We start from the raw sequence: 17,532 nt of genomic DNA, 5'->3' as shown, positions 1-17,532 counted from the left end.
ATATTTTAGGCATTCAAAAAGAGCATGAAGAAGGATATAACAGTACTATATATTTACCACTTAGTTTTTAAGCCATCAATCCTTACAAATATAATTGAAGAGTATGTTTGTTTTTATAGTAATAAAATCATTAGTTTAAAATGAATTTACATGTGCTAGGGAATCACCTTTTCACAAACTTTATTCCTGAATAGATTCTTTTCTGTTGTGTTGTGGCTGCCTTAAAGATGTCAACTACAGATTGTTGGCAAATTGCTCCAAGTACATGTTGCCTGAGCCACAGCCCACTAATAACCAGCAAATGCATGAAGCAATTCTAAACAGCAGAGGAAAGGTTGTTAACGTTTTAATTTATTTGAAACTAGTAAACAACTCTTCTGGATACCAACTCTCTTGGCTTTTCTTTTCGAGAAAAATGCCTTTCTAGACCCAACTGAAGAACAAAAGGAAAGACCGAGTTACCTGTCGACACTGAGAGCGCAGAGATTGAGGACGGTGATTCCCACTGAGGACTTCTGCAGAAAGGGGAACAGCTTGCAAAGAAAGACGCCAAAGTCATTGTGGTCAAAGGGCCAGCGCCCAGCCAGCAGCTGAAAAGAGATGTGGGAGTTAGAAGTGGCAAAGCTGGCACTTCTATTTCTAATCACAAGAACCGACTTCTAAATTTTATTCTTTATTTTACTTTCCAATAGAGTATCACTAGCATTATTTTTTCTTTGGTGTTTTAAAGACTTAGTAATTTCTGGTCTGGAAAGACAGACTATAATATGTTAGCACATAATTATTAACATATATTAAATATAAATATATTAACATACTTAATAAATAATATACTCATGTACAACATATTATATAAAATATTATTATAGATAATTACCTTATAGATGATCTATAATTACCCAGAATTATCTATAATAACCTTATAAATAATAGATAATAGAATGTAATAACAGAAGAGAAAAACTTTGCTCTCAGATAAAGGAGTCATAGTGCCTATTTTTCAAGAAGTAGCAAAAAGTTTGGGGGTTTGGGGTAACAGCTTCACTGAGAAGCAGGCAGAGGTCTTTTTAGGGAACCTTATTAAGCCATGAGGAAAACAAGTAATTTCTTTTTTTTTATTTTTTAATTTTTTTTAATTGTTGGTCATTCAAAACAATACATAGTTCTTAATATATCATATTTCACAGTTTGATTCAGGTGGGTTATGAACTCCCAATTATACCCAGTATACAGATTGCTGTATCACATCAGTTACCCTTCCATTGATTTACATATTGCCATTCTAGTGTCTGATGTATTCTGCTGTTTGTCCTATTCTCTACTATCCCCCCTCCCCTCCCCTCCCCTCCCCTCCCCTCCCCTCCCCTTTTCTCTCTCTACCCCTTCTACTGTAAATCATTTCTTCCACTTGTATTGTCTTGTCTTACCCCTCCTTTCCTCTTATATGTGATTTTGTATAACCCTGAGGATCACCTTCCATTTCCAAGCGGTTTCCCTTCTCACTCCCTTTCCCTCCCACCTCTCATCCCTGTTTAATGTTAATCTTCTTCTCCAGCTCTTCGTCCCTACCCTGTCCTTGTTTCCTCCCCTTATATCAAAGGAGTCATTTGGCATTTGTTTTTTAAAGATTGGCTAGCTTCACTTAGCATAATCTGCTCTAATGCCATCCATTTCCCTCCAAATTCTATAATTTTGTCATTTTTTTAATGCAGAGTAGTACTCCATTGTGTATAAATGCCACATTTTTTTATCCATTCATCTATTGAAGGGCATCTAGGTTGGTTCCACAATCTTGCTATGGTGAATTGTGCTGCTATGAACATCGATGTAGCAGTGTCCCTGTAGCATGCTCTTATTAGGTCTTTAGGGAAAAGACCGAGAAGGGGAATAGCTGGGTCAAATGATGGTTCCATTCCCAGCTTTCCAAGAAATCTCCATACTGCTTTCCAAATTGGCTGCACCAGTTTGCAGTCCCACCAGCAATGAACAAGAGTGCCCTTTTCCCTGCATCCTCTCCAGCACTTGTTGTTGTTGGACTTCATGATGGCTGCCAATCTTACTGGAGTGAGATGGTATCTTAGGGTGGTTTTGATTTGCATTTCTCTGACTGCTAGCGATGATGAGCATTTTTTCATGTACTTGTTGATTGATTGTATATCCTCCTCTGAGAAGTGTCTGTTCAGGTCCTTGGCCCATTTGTTGATTGGGTTATTTGTTATCTTATTGTCTAATTTTTTGAGTTCTTTGTATACTCTGGATATTAGGGCTCTATCTGAAGTGTGTGGAGTAAAGATTTGTTCCCAGGATGTAGGCTCCCTATTTACCTCTCTTATTATTTCTTTTGCTGAGAAAAAACTTTTTAGTTTGAGTAAGTCCCATTTGTTGATTCTAGTTGTTAACTCTTGCGCTATGGGTGTCCTATTGAGGAATTTGGAGCCCGACCCCACAGTATGTAGATCATAGCCAACTTTTTCTTCTATCCGACGCCGTGTCTCTGATTTAATATCAAGCTCCTTGATCCATTTTGAGTTAACTTTTGTGCATGGCGAGAGAAAGGGATTCAGATTCATTTTGGTGCAAATGGATTTCCAGTTTTCCCAGCACCATTTGTTGAAGATGCTATCCTTCCTCCATTGCATGCTTTTAGCCCCTTTATCGAATATAAGATATTTGTAGTTTTGTGGGTTGGTTACTGTATCCTCTATTCTGTACCATTGGTCCACCCGCCTGTTTTGGTACCAGTACCATGCTGAAAAACAAGTAATTTCAACCAGTGACATGGGAAGATATTATCTCCCGACAAATAGCCAAAGCAAAAATGACCCAAAATGACAGTGAAAATGAAGTGTCTTTGGACGTGGAGACTTTGCCAGCTGGTTATCACCAAAACTTAACTTCCCATCAGTGGTTAAGGGGATGACTGCTTCCTAAATTTGATCCAAGTGGTTACTGTGATTGGTTTACAGGAAAATCTACTCTTTCATGTTGACCATTTAAAATCTGGGTCCCAAGGCAAGGGTGCCACTCTCTAGTGGCTGTGGTAACAGGAACATAGTAGCTAGCCAACTGTCCCCTGTGACTTGCTGATATTTATCTCATTAGGTATTATACTAGGAACATGGGCTTAAATAATTTCTGTTACCTGAAAGGAGGAGGGACATCCTGCTGAGTATAGGATGACTTTTCAAAGGTTAAAAATGGTATTGATTTTCTTTCTGATTTTTCCTCAGTGACTCAGCATTTAAATTTACTGTATTGAGAAAGAAAGAGTATCCTACTAACTTGACAAATAACCCTTTTTTTTTTTTTTTTGCCAAGTACTTTGGCCACACTAACTCTAAGGTGAGCTTGAATTTCTGTTCTACCATTTCTGAAAGATTATGTGAGGTTTAGTTTCATGGTCAGTGTGGTCATTAACACGAGCCCATGGAAAGAGGTTGGAAAACCAGTAGCCTACAGATTCAAAATCACAAGCTTAAGCATTTTGAGACTTAGTAACATAGGGCTTTCTATAATTCTGATATTATGGCTAAGAACACATAAACCTTAATTTCAGAGATGTTTCCCTTTTTGATTTTCCAAAAGGTTTCCCTTTCTTTTGAATATTTTTCTGAAAGAAACTTCTCCTTCAGTTAATTGCTTCTGGTCTCTTCCTCATCTCATTATAACTGGTCTCAATTGGTGTATTCTCAGAATTTCCACATAAGCTTTTGTCCAAGGACAACTACCAGGCTCTTTATAGAACCATTGCCCTAACTTCTGATGGTTTTCATGAAGTTAATAAACAATTATAACATTGGTGACTGCTGGTTATTAATGCCTAGTGCAATAAGAAGCAAGACACAATTTCTGGGATGAATCACTCCTTTAAAGACAAGAAAACTTGAAAAAAAATAACATTTTTAAAAAACAGAATAAGAGTTTAGTATTTTGGCCCAGAACTATAATTTTCCACTGGAATACCACAGAAATGTAATTAGAATGTGTAGGAATTGTTATGGGGTATTCTTTAGAAAAATTGAAATGGTACTGTTGGCTCACTCCCAGAGACTTAAGAGGATGGTGAAATCCACATGGATGAATTTCCCAATTTACACATCCAATAATGAGGGAGAGAAAAAAGGATGTGTCTTTCTTAATAAGGGAGACTCTGAAATCTGGGAAGGTCTAAGTGTCAAGTGCTGGGAGAAACCATAACTGAACGTGGATTGTTTCATATTCTTCCAACCGCAATTAAATTTCTTCCATTTTCATGTTTCTTTTAACTTTTAATAATAGTTAGGTTGGGGTTAGGCATAAAGAAATGTCACTAAAACACATCAGGGAACTAGAGAGCAGCCAAAAGACGGTGGGATTGCCTTTCTTTGATGAAATAGAGGCGATGGTGGTGGGAGGGTTATTTTTATTTTCCCAGGAGTGCATTGATTCTCCTTTCTTTAGACAAAGAGCATATGAAATCCATCCCTGGAGGGAATTTTTAGGTGAAATTATACTGCACTAACCTAACTTAAATCCCCTTCATTCTGTAAGGATAGTAACTGATCCAGGTCCTCCAGGAGAATATTAGGCCCCTCCATAAGCAACACTTCTTCCCCTCTCTGGTGAAGTGCAGTTTCCCCAACAAGGCCCTCTGCTGCGGTTTAGATGGTCAGTTTCCTCCAACAGCCCACGGCAGTATTGGGAGGTGGTGGGACCTGTCAAAGACTGGGGGCCTAGTGCAGGAAGTTAGATCACTGGGGGTGTGCCCTTGAAGGGAATAATGGGACCCTGGGCCTTCCTTTCCTTTCTCTTTGCTTGTCCACTGTCCCCAATTTGCTGCTGCCATGTATTCCCACCACAATGTGCTGCCTTGCTACAGGCTCCAAAGCATCAGGGCCAATGACCATGGACAACCTCCAAAACTGTGAGTCAAAATAAACCTTTCCTTGTGTGTGTGTGTGTGTGTGTGTGTGTGTAGGTTACTGAGGACTAAACCCAGGAGTGCTCTACCACTGAGCTATATCCTTAACCCTTTTCACTTTTAAATTTTGAGACAGGGTCTTTCGAAGTTGCTCAGGCTTACCTTGAATTTGTGAATCTTCCTTATAGGCATGTGTCATCACACCTGGCAATTTTTCCTTTTGTTAAGTTGGTTATCTCAGGTGTTTTGTTACAGTAATGGAAAGCTAACACACCTTCTTTAACTATTCAATCTTAAGTATACGTTAGTTAATCTCTTTCATGGAATCAGTGTTGGAGCAATCTTATATTTGAAGTCTCTTTTCAGTTTATTCTGTTTCAACAATAACACAAATATAAAAGAAGGGTGGACATCATGGAGGCAAACAGGTAAGTGTAGCTTACCTGTTTTTCTCTTAATTAGAAGAAGCATTTTGGAGCTTCTAAGACTACTGGAATGCATCCTTTCCATTATTTGCTACACTTAACACGGAAAATATTTAAAGTGGGAAAAATTAAGCTGTATACAAATTTATATCGTGAAAGTATATCTCCCTATTAAGGCCCTGAAACTTACTGCCCCATGGTAACTACTGTTAATGGCCAAGTGTTTTCTTTCAAAAAACTTCCTAGGCATATAAGATCATATGCATTTTTTAAAACAAGTGGGAATATATGGAAATAATACTTTTTAACATTAATTATGTATTTTTCTTAGAGTAATTTTACGGGAAGCACTACTACCTATTAAAAAGTTTCAATTTTAAAAAGTACACTTATAAAACAATTAAGATATGAAGTCATAAGTTACTATTTGGGGTCATGTCTAGACCATGGCAACCAACTAGTTAATTTCATTATTATCAATTTAATGAAAGAAAAAGCTTGTCTGACAAACTGTCCCGTCAAATTGGTGATTCTGGCACCTTGGAGTAGTCATGGCTTATTTTGCCATAAAAGATATAGCCTTCATACTTGTCTTTCCAAGGATGTCATGCAGTACCCTGCACATAGTAGGTGTTACATAAATTGATAATTCTAATTCACAAATGACTATTGGACCAGAGCTTATTAACCATGGTAATTTTACCCCAAGAGACACTTGAAAATGCCTGATATATTTTTGTTTCTTACAATTAGGAGGAGTACTATAACATCTGGGGGTTAGAGGCTAGGGATACTGCTAAACATCTTGCAGTACAGAGGAAGGCTCCCCAACAAATAACCATTCCACCCCAAACGTTCATTGTTTCTGAAATTTTGAAAAACCCCATTCTTCTCCAATTAAAATTAAATTTGTGTCACAAGTATTTGGAACACCAGCATCGGCAATTTCTAAAGCTGCCCAGGTGATCCCAATATGCAGCCAAGTTCTCTAGTCATGCTCTGGAGCAAAGAGGTTCTTAAGACTAAGCAGCAGCAGAGTCACGTGGAGGGCTCCCGCAAGCACAGATTGTCAGCCACGTCCCTAGAGTTTCTGATTGGGTGGGTCTGGGATGGGGCCTGAAGATGTGCGCTTCTAGTAAGTTCCCAGGTGGTGCTGATGCTTTTGGTCCACCAACCTTGCAGTGGGGATCACAATTTCAGAGGCACCAGGATCAGCAAAAATGATAGCTGAGAGCCAGGTAATACAGGACAAATAGAAAGAGTCTACAATATGATCATAAGAAAGACATAATTTTATTTTCTTTTGGTACTGGGGATTGAACCCAGAAGCATTTAACTACTGAGCCACATCCTTAGCCTTTTTGTTAAATTTAGAGACATGGTCTTGCTATGTTGCTTTAGGTCCTCACTTAGTTGCTGAGGCTGGCTTTAAACTCACAATCCTCCTGCCTCAGCCTCCTGAGTGGCTGGGATTACAGGTGTGTGCCATCAGACCTGACTAAAGAAATAATTTTAATAGTTTGGGGCCAAGTAGCTTGCATTCATTTCCCTCACACTCCAGCAGTCTCTAAAGACATCATACATAAAGTTACAGTCCAGTATGAGGCACTCTAATGTCCCAGGCCTCACCAGCTTGACACTACTTGTTCTTTCCCTATACCCAGGATAGGTTGTAAACTCCAGAGACCGAGGTGAACTACGTATCTGTGGCTCTGTGACCTTGGACAAGCCACTTATCCACTGTCAGCCTCTGTTTCTGTATGAGCTAGGAGGGGTTGGTTCTCATAGCTGTCAAGAAGAACCAAGCGAATGAAAAAGTTCTGAAAACTGTCCATATATCATGCAAGTGTTAGTTGTTTTGAACTGCTATAATTCATCATCAGAAATGCACTATTTGCGTATGACTTAATGAAAGAAAAGGTTAACATAAACAAATTTACCCCTCTTTATCTATTCCAGATGTTAATATCCTTTGCTACTTCATCTCATCACTTGGGCATTATTTTTGTTCTCGTCATGGCATCTTGGACTACTACAAATAAAATTTTCCTTCGAGCTAATTTTCTACATCCTCTGCTGAGGCTGAGGTTCTCCTCTTCTTCTTCATCTCACCCCTCCCATCCTAGATGGGCATCAGGGATTTATGAATACAGTCTATGAAAGCAGAAAACCTCAAAGTGAATAATAAAATGTTGTTTTCCTCCCAACATGAACGAGTTACTTGAATTGGACATGGCTGCCCAGGTACGGGTCTTCAAGAAGTGAACTTCTGGTGTTTTCTTTCTTTCTGGGAGAGGGGCTGGGATGTAGAAGTTGGTACATAGTTGAATCAGCAGTAAACAAAACCATGTTTCTGTGATGCCCATGGCAAATATTTACTGAGAACATGTTCTCTTGGCTATTGCAAATTTCAAATCAGATACTATAAAATGAATCACTTTGCATGACTGAGAATGTTTTTTTTTCTCTTCCATTATGCTTTAATTGCTTCAGGATTGAGACAGAAGTTTCATACAAATGTAATAAAAACTACGGCTTCTACACTATCCTTAGCTTTCTACATAGTCAGACTCTTGCATTTTGAACAGGCCAAGAATTTGGAGTGCAGGACAAATACAGCACAGCAGTAGCCCCAGAAGTGTTCCCGACTGGCCCTGGGTGCCCTCCAAAATTTAGGGGATGGAGAAGTCCTCCTTTTAATTAAAGCCAGTGACTTGGCCTAACAGGAGGGTGGGCCTGAAGCTATGTTCCTTGGATTTGATTGAATCTGAGCTCTGCCATCTGAGCTTGGTGTGCTGGTTAACTTCTCTGCTTCTCAGTGTCCTCTATAAAACCATGAGTTATGATAGTTACTTCCAAGGATAACTGTGGGCAACAGAAGAGACAATCCGTTTAAAAGCCTTAGCACAGAAAGGTTCCAGAAATGTGAGCCATAAGCATGGATGGCCTATGGTTACCAATCTCTACTTTTGGTCCCCATTTCCCTCTGACATGATGTGTTAGTTTTCCACCACTATGACAAAAGACTTGAGGAAATCAAATTATAAGGAGGAAAAGCTTATTTTGGTTCACAGGTTCAGTGCATGATCTTTTTGCCCCATTGCCTCTGGGGCTGTGGAGAAGGAGCACATCATGTGTGGGAGAGCAAGTTGCTCACATCATGGTGGCCAGGAAGCAGAGGGAGAGGAAGAGGAGGGGCCAGGATACCACAATCCCTCTCAAGGGTATGCCCCTAATTACCTAAGTTCCTCTCACTAGGCCCCTCCCCTTAAAGGTTCCACCATCTCCCAATAATGCCGAAGACTGGGGACTAAGCCTGCAGCTCGCAGGCCTTTGGGGAATGTATAAGAGCCAAACTGTAGCAAATGGTGAAAACCCCAATCTCAGGAGGTCCACTGCCTAAGAGATACACAGAAGTAGAGGCTCCTGAGGAAGCTCTAAGCAATATTTGGGGATTATTTAACAGAAGGAGAAGGTGATGTGGGCTAATGATGACAAGAGCAGGCTCAGGAACTTGGCTGTTTGTCCCTGGAATGATTTAGACATGCTAATTATTTCTCAGTGAAAATTTGCAGATAAAGAGAGTACCTATGACATATGGCTGATGTGAGTATTAAATGAATTAATGCATACAAAGTACTCAGGATGGGGCTTGGCCCATAGAAGAATCATAGATGTTAATTCTTATAAGAGATGCATTCTAAGGACCTGCTTCTTTCTCCTCTGCTGATATACTGGACAACAGAATTGTGGCTACCTCTTGCAACTCACATCTTATACTATTGAATATTTGGTGTTTCAGTTTTTGCTGAAGTCTTAGCTTTCTAGAGTCTGAAATAACAACTAGGTGGGGAAAGGGGGTGGGGGGGAGAGAGAGAGGGAGAGAGAGAGAGAGAGAGAGAGAGAGAGAGAGAGAGAGAGAGAGAGATATTTCTTAATGCCAGAATTCCAGAGTCACAAAGGATTTTTTCTTAAAGGAAATAATGTTCACCCAAGACCCAAGACCTGGGCTTCTCCTCCCTGGGAGTCTCAGTAACCTGAAGACTGAGAATCAAACAAAATATCTCTTTTTAAATAACTCCATTCACTGTAAGGATCTAAATCTAGAAGCAGAAGACTCATGACTTCTACTTATTTTGCAAGCATAAAACCAAATGATCATTGGATGGAGAGAATTAAATTTTAAAGCAAAATAATTAGGCATCCTTACTAATGAAATCACACACATTAGTGCCAAACGTATGTGACAATTCTTAAAAGTTTAGTTCATAACCGAAAGATTTATGTTGGAAAGAAGGAATTCTGGGCTTTTCCTGAATGGGGAAAAGATTTCATACATACGTTTTGAGATAAGCCTTACATTTTTTTTTTAACAATAAAGAGCAAGCAGAGCTAATTATAAAAAAAAGAATTATCTGATCAGGACATACAATAAGGCCTAAACTTAATGGAAAAAATTATATAGTTTATTTTAGTCACCAGCCTTTATGGTAGGACATATTTGTGCTTATTTAAAAGAAACCAAACAATAAACAACAAACAACAATAGGAAAAAACAAAGCAGAATAAAATAAATGAGATTCCCCACATGCAGATTTAAGTAAGTAACCCTCCAAAACATCATTGATGAAGTTGAAAAAGGAAAACCAAATGTATATTTGAGGACCTGCAGCATATTTATTGATTTAATGTATAAGTTCTTAAGAATCCAAGTTAGTTCTTTATTGTAAAGTGTGTCATGTGGTCACAATTATCCTGTGTGTGAATGGAAACAAAGAGCCCCTAAAGATACTTATGCAGCACAAAGAAAATGATACCACATGTGTGCTTTGGGGAAAAAAAATCAATTGACGCTGTATGGACACGTGAATAGTAAAGAATATGAAGGTGGTTTTGAATATTCAATAAGATAAACTCACTAGAGAATAAAACTTTATGATTTGTAACAGCAGAGGCATAAATTGAAATAAACAAACTCAAGATGTCCAAGTTACTGGTGATGTTATGAGATTGCAGGCAAAAAAGACGTGAATTTTAACAAGAACCCCATTAAAGTTTTAGAAGCCCGGCTGTCTTCTAGAAAAATGCTACATGTGGTGTAGAGACTATTAAAACCCACAAAAATTCCATTTAGTATCAACACAGGAGGATGGGACATACTGGAAGAGAAGTTAGAAAACCTGGCTTCCAGTCCTAGCCCTATCGAAAACCTCAGAGCCTTGGTTTCCTCCTTTGTCAATTAAGCAATGATGGGTTAGGACTCGATCATCTCTAAACTCTGACAGCTCTTAAACTGTATGATTGTCGGCATATCAGAACTCCAGTTTGTGACTGGTTCCTCTGAACTATCTTTAACCTCCTCTAACCATTATCTTTTCCTCCATTTTTAAGGACTAATTTAGTTTTTAAATCATTTTTGGTGCCAGGGATTAAAACCAAAGGCTCTTTGCCACTGAGCCATGTCCCTAGCCCTTTATTTTTTATTTTGAGACAGGGTCTTGCTAAGTTGCTGAGGGCTTTGCTAAATTGCTGAGGCTGGCCTCCAACTTGCAATCCTCCTGCCTCAGCCTCCAGAGCTGTTGGGATTATAGGCATATGCCACCATGTCCAGCCTTCAGTTTCTTTATTATTCTTTCTGTCATTGAGTGCTTTAGTCTTTTTTTCCCTATCTCAAAAGAATTATGCATTTCAGAAATTGTGGAGTTCCACCAATTGAAGTCGAAGAACTATTTGCTTTGAATGTACAATCAGTATTTTAATACTCTCAAAGAAAAAGCTGAAGTGTATTTTCCCAGTAAGAAAAATGCATTTCATTGTAAATGTAATAATGACCATATATATAACATAGGAAAAATATCGGTTAACTGGCTGTTTTAAGTTTCTGATCAAGGGTCTGTTATATAACATTCAATCTTAAAAAAGTTTTGAGAATTAATTAATATTATTTTATGTCATATTTTTGATCATTTGGAAATGAAATAAATCTATTTATACTAGTGAAAAATAATAGATTTTAACCTAGTTTTACTTCTAGTCTTGATACATATGTTTACATAAGACTTGTACATAAATGTTCATTGTACTATCATTCATAAAAGCCACAAAAAATCCTAGAAATTACCCAAATATTTATTGGATTGTAAAAAGATAAATAAAATGTAGTATATTCACACAGTGAAATACTATGCAGCAATAAAAAGTGAGCTATGGATAATGGATGAACCTTAAAAATATATGGTAAGCAAAATTAGATGCAGAAGAACATGCAGAAGTTGACTCTATTACTATGAAATGTACAGAAAAGTTAAATGTATAAATACATTATTGCTGAGGGCTGAACATAGGAGTGTGGAGTAACTACAATCAAAATGAGTAATCTTTCTTTTAGGTAATTAAAGTGTTTTAAAATTGAATTGTAGGTGATGAGTGTATAACTATAAATTTACTATAAATCACTGAGTTGCAGACTTACTGTGTGTATACTTATGGTATGTAGATTACACCTCACTTAAGCTGTTACAGAAAAACATGTTGTCAATCATTCTGATCTGACTCCATAAAACAAAACAAAGCATACAACACAAAAGTAATCCAGAGTGAAGCTGCTGCTGCCTTAGTGTGAATCAAGGCAGTGTCATTGACAGTGTGCTAATCTTCTTATTAGAATTTTGTTTTGAAAATAAAAAGGTTTTATTAAAATATTGATGCTGATATTTAATGGATTTTATTTTATGATTGTGTGGATTAATACATGCATATCCTATCAAATTCTTATTTTTGAGAGTACAGAGGGGTCCTGAGACAAGAAATGTTGACCTAGGTCAATATGCTTTTATGTTAAGGATGATGTGAGGGGACAGACAGATGCGAATTTGATGGGGATACAAGGTCAAGAGAATAAGTGTGTGAAATGGGCTCACTGTGCTGACATCCATATGCTTTCTTTCCCAAGAAGCCATTTACTTGCAGTCCTGCCTGGCTTAAGTGGACAGGTTATGTCACATTCCTCGGCAAACTGCCTATTATCTGCAGGAGAAATGCAGGCCTAAAATAATATCCATGAGAGGGATCCAAGTAACCCTGAAGGGGGAGACTTTGGGGACCCTTTTTATGGACCAGATCCTGAAACTCAGAGAGATAAGGATCCTTCTCGCTAACCCATAAAATCTGTAAGAATTTACGGTTAAGAATCCATTAGAACCAGTTGGCGTAGGCCAAGGTAACCTAGAGTTGCCATGACAGTAGGGACTTGAAAATTTGATGTCATCCTGCTGTCAGTCTAAAGACAAGAGGTGGACCTCAGTGGGACTCTCTGGAAACTTCTCTGGGACCCCCAATAAAACCAGAGTTCAGGACAGGCACACCGTCCTTCTCCTCTCTGACGGGATCCTCTCTCTCCCTTGAGAGTGTCCCCTTCCCTATCCCTCAATCAACTCATTCCTGTGACTTTGAGCAACATGTTTGGAATCTTTCTGACTTGATAGCCAGAATCAGGAGTTGATTCTTCACACTGCCTGTTTCTCAGAAGTCCTCAGTTCTGTAACCATGAGAAACACTAAGGGTTGGAAATATTATATGACTTGCCCAAGGTCACATGGATCGTCGGAAGCATCTTTCTAATATATTCATTATTTTATTTTGTTAGCTAGCATAGTTAAAGGTTTCAACCTGTGTTTCTCCTCTTTCAAAACTTACAGGGTACTCATCATATCTGTGAAAATGACCAAATGAACAAAAGAGAAATCTCAGAAGACTTATTTTACTCATTGGAAAGCAATTGTTTTCTTCAAAAAAACTAAGTTTATGAATTTAAGAGCAGTCCATAAAACTTAATTTTTATGTCAACTTCAAGTGGTATTCACAAATGAAATTGCACACTAAAAAGTGAAAAATAGCAGCCATACCAATTTCTTAAAATATAGTTTTCAGCTATTAGACTAAATTCATATTTTCAAGGTGATACCTGCCATTCTATCATCCCAGATATTTCTAACAATGTCAGGATGTGCTGTCATGGGACAGTGACCCTCCATTGTCACCACAAGTTGTCATTCAGGGCTTCCATCTCAGTCCTCAACTACTACCTGATTTCATAGACTGGTGGAGGGTCTGGCTGAGTTTTGACATTAGCTTCTGGGGTTTTCATTACGAATCATAAAAAAAAAAGAAAAAAGAAAGAAAGAAAGAAAACTTGATGAACTTGAAGGTGTTCACTTGCTACAGTACATAAAAATTTAGTTTTTGGAGGAAGCATAATCCTCCAGCTCTGAGGCATAGGCTCATCTTCCTTTTAACCTGTAACACCAAAAAGAACTTTTCAAGTTGGAGATGAAAATGATTTCATCCCATTTTTAGCATTTCGTGATGTATAATAATACATAGGGAGAAGTTTCCATAAATTCTTTGGAAATAATTTTTCTAATTATCAATATTCTAATGACTATGATCCATGTATTTGTCAATTTTCCAGTGAATGAATTATGAAACAACTGAGTGTATAGAATTCACTGACTTAGAATGTACATCAGTCATGGTCTCAGAATAGGAAATGACTATTTAATTTTCTATTATATTTTCTCAAATTATTATTTTCTTCATTTTGAGTAAAAATGTATACTTCTGCAAAAGTAAATGACACATTCAGCTATCATTGGGCATTTGACTCAGTGACCCAAACATTGTTCCATTGGTATGGGAAAATATAAATATAAAATATTGTGGAAAAATATTCTTTCCCTGGTATTTTATACTTAAAGATAATTCAAAAGAAAGAAAAATACCTAATCTCAAAATATGTTTAGATGGTGGGGAAGCAGGAACTTTTGTACAGTCCTGGCGGTAATACAACCAAATGTTTTGGGTGGGGGGCAATCTGGCAATATTTATCAAAGAAATATGCTTAACCTTTAATGTAGGAATCCTGTGTGTGTGGATTTCTTATATAGCTGTACTCATAAATATGACATATGATGTTTATAAATGTAGCATTGTCTGTAAAAACAGAAGATTGGGACAATTTATTATATAAGTTATGACACTCTCCCACATCAAGATGCTATGAAACTATAAAAAACAGTTAGCTTTTTATATTTTGATACTCAAACATTTCTGGAACATACTGACAAATTTAAAAAGTGAGATGCAGAACATTGTATAGGAAATGGGGACAGAATAAGAATATATATTGGGTTTTCTTATATTAACAAGAAGAAACACTGGACAAATGCAGAAAAAAATCTCATCAAGGTGATTCCCTGTGGAGGGTGGGCTGGGAAATTGGGTGGTCAAGGACTGGTGGGGGAGGAAGCCTTTTCAATGTATACTTAAAAAAAATTTTTTTTTGATTGTTGTTCCATGTAAATGTATGTATTCTCTATTCCAAAAAGAAGAAACATATGACTTTTCTGATTTGTTGAATGTCAAAGGCATCCAGTAGGAGAGTGTATCCATTGCTAGTTTAGGAACTGTCCCTGCAAAGGGATGCCTTTAGTGGTATGTAGGAAATCTGAACAGAACGTGGAGATGTACCAAGGATCACAGGACCTAAAAAGTGATAAATGACAAGTGTAGAACCCAAAGGCACTTCTCCATTCATTCATGGATCCAAAATTTCTGGCTAGGAAATAACTTTCTATGACGTCTTCAGTTCTAGTATCTCTTCTGGGCCATTTCCACAAAGAAACAAAATGTTTACCACTTCATGCGCATTCCTTAGGGTTACTGCAAACAAGTGAAGAATTTCAAAACCACAGGAGAAGAGACCTCTGATGTAGCTAGCAACTGAGAGGTTGCCTTTGCAACCCCAGCCTGCAAGCCAGGCCGATTTTGAATGAATGCCACTATAAGACCATCAACAGGTCAATGATCTGGTACTTCAGTGTCCTCTCACATGGTTGGAACTGTAGACGTCAACTCCTCAGAGCCTGAGAATCTGTGCTCCCTCCTTAAATACACAGGAGCTGTCTTCTGTGAGCTGGCTGAATGGCACAGCGAGTCCCCAGGATGGACTGTAGCTCCCACTTTCCCTCCCTTTAATACACATAGTATTAAAAAAGGAGGACACAGGATATGTATTATCCTCCACCTTTCCCTTTGTTTGTCACATGGCCTTCCTTCCATTGTGAAAGAAATAGTCCCTGGCCTTTGTAGCACAGAGGGAAGAAAATTCACTGTTTTTTTGTTACAACAGTCTCATGTAATTGGTCCAGTAATCATTTTTTTTTTTTTTAGTATGATATTTCCCTAAAAGAAATCTTCTCCCTTTTTATTTTTTCTTCCTTTTTTTCTTAACTGAAACAAGAGCAGCTACACCAAAATCTGGCCACCTGGTTTAATGCTGCTCCTAATTATTTGAAAGATGATATAATGGACACCTCTTAGCTCCTGGCTAAAGCATCCACAACTGGTTCAATTTTGATGGGGAAATGGGTGATTTTTTCCATGGGTTTCAAGGATACCTGGTTTTTATACTTCCATTGAGGCCAAAGGTCTGATGTTCACTAACATAAATGGGAAAGAAAAAGAGATCACGGGTTTTGTTTGTTGTAATTGATGTGAGTCATCACTTTAGGACTAGGCCTACTTTGTGTCAGGCCTAGCAGGACTTCATGAGATGGGCCCTTCATTATTCATCTTTTCTTAGGAAGATAATTGAGAGAGCAAATGATTTATTCAAGATAAGTGATAAACCATTTTAATAAAGAAAACATATTTTGATATCTTAGAATCATGCCTAATTATTTTTGAGGTTGGAGCATAAACCACATAAAAATATCAAAGGTTAGGAGGCCTTATTCAAACTTTTGAAGTTCAGATCTTGAGCTTTGACTCTCTATGGGACAAAACAGAGGTAGATGAGAGACAGGGACAAAAGACCGGGACAAGAAGCTGCTGAGATGTCACAGGAGTTGACAATTTTTTTCTGTATATGGTCAGTCAGAATTTGCAGCTGGTTGGTATATATGGCAACTGTTGAAACTGCTCACAAAAATTGCCATAGAAAATATGTAAGCCACGGATATGGCTGTGTTCCAATAAATCCTTATTTGAAAAAACAGGCAATGGAGCAGATTTGACTTCTGGGCCATCGTTGGCCAGCCCCTGAGTCAGAGAATCAGACAGGAGAGGGCAGAAGTGGTGACCACTCTGTGATTGCAAATTGGGACCTGGAAGAATCGCTGGTGAGTAGGTCTGCTGCTTCTGGGTTTCCTTCTCCTTCTAACTGCATGCAGTAGCTGGAGGTAAATGAAATCACTCCATAAAGCCAATGAAAATGTTACCTTATGGCTTAGGTATTTCCTCAGAATAAAAATCAGGAAAAGTTTCCATGCTCACCTAAGTTTAAACTCCTGTCATAATATTGGAAAAGCCAGTGTTCCAATAGTTCTGAATGACTTGTAAGCCAGGTGGCCAATGGTTTTGATAAATATAATTTCCTTTTTGGAATGCTGTGATGCAAATTTTTTTCTGCAAATTTGTTAAGAGGGATGTTTCTTTTAGATCTGTCTTCACATTTTACAAGATACTAAGTTTCTATCACCAACCCTCCTCAATTAATATAAGTCTTGAGTTAATATAATGTAGTAACCAGGTTACAACTAGTTTTACAACCAGCAAAAGTAGGACATGCCATTTCACAAAAATAACAGAGTGATTATCTGGAAAACCTCTTAGAACATTATCTTTGATCAGTGCTTCTTAATCTGTGTTTCATAGTAAGTCTTAAAGTTATAAAATAAGTAACCATTTATTATAACAGTAATGGAAACTGCTGAAACCTGATTTTATTTCTGTATCTTCTGAGATTGATTTGATCGATTTTTTTTATAAGCTGGGTATATTACTCTGGGAGAAGGAGAGATAAGAGTTCTTCTATTTTTAAATAAAATGTTTATAGGTATTTCACGTTAAAAATAGCATTTTTGTGGTCTCAAAAAACTCAACAAAATAATTGAGTATGAAATTCCTCTTGTATTCAGGCTAACTTTGTTGAATATGTGTTTGTATCCTCGGAGTTACTTTAAGGCATGACTACCCCTAGATTTCTTTGTGTTTTCTCTAGATGCTTAGTCAATGTGTGAGTTGATTTAGTAATTATCCACATGGAGACAGATATTGAACTTTCTTGAAAGGAAAAGGAGAATTATAATGGATAAAGTTCATACATAGGCCTCACAGGTCTTTAAACTTTCAGAATTGGAAAAGAAT

General features: G+C 37.7%; 1 protein-coding gene across 1 annotated transcript in view; it reads right to left on the bottom strand.

Annotated features, from left to right (window-relative positions):
- Positions 1–17,532, bottom strand: part of Ednra (endothelin receptor type A) — a 57,499-nt gene that overhangs the window by 23,707 nt on the left and 16,260 nt on the right. The window contains exon 3 of the mRNA XM_026392710.2: positions 463–590. Within this exon, the coding sequence (XP_026248495.1) occupies positions 463–590 (128 nt within the window). The remainder of the gene's footprint in view (positions 1–462; positions 591–17,532) is intronic.

This window comes from Urocitellus parryii, chromosome 10 (assembly GCF_045843805.1).
Source record: "Urocitellus parryii isolate mUroPar1 chromosome 10, mUroPar1.hap1, whole genome shotgun sequence".
Taxonomy (NCBI): domain Eukaryota; kingdom Metazoa; phylum Chordata; class Mammalia; order Rodentia; family Sciuridae; genus Urocitellus; species Urocitellus parryii.
The sequence above is the reverse complement of the archived record's forward strand: the minus strand, read 5'-3'. Positions and strand labels throughout refer to the sequence as shown.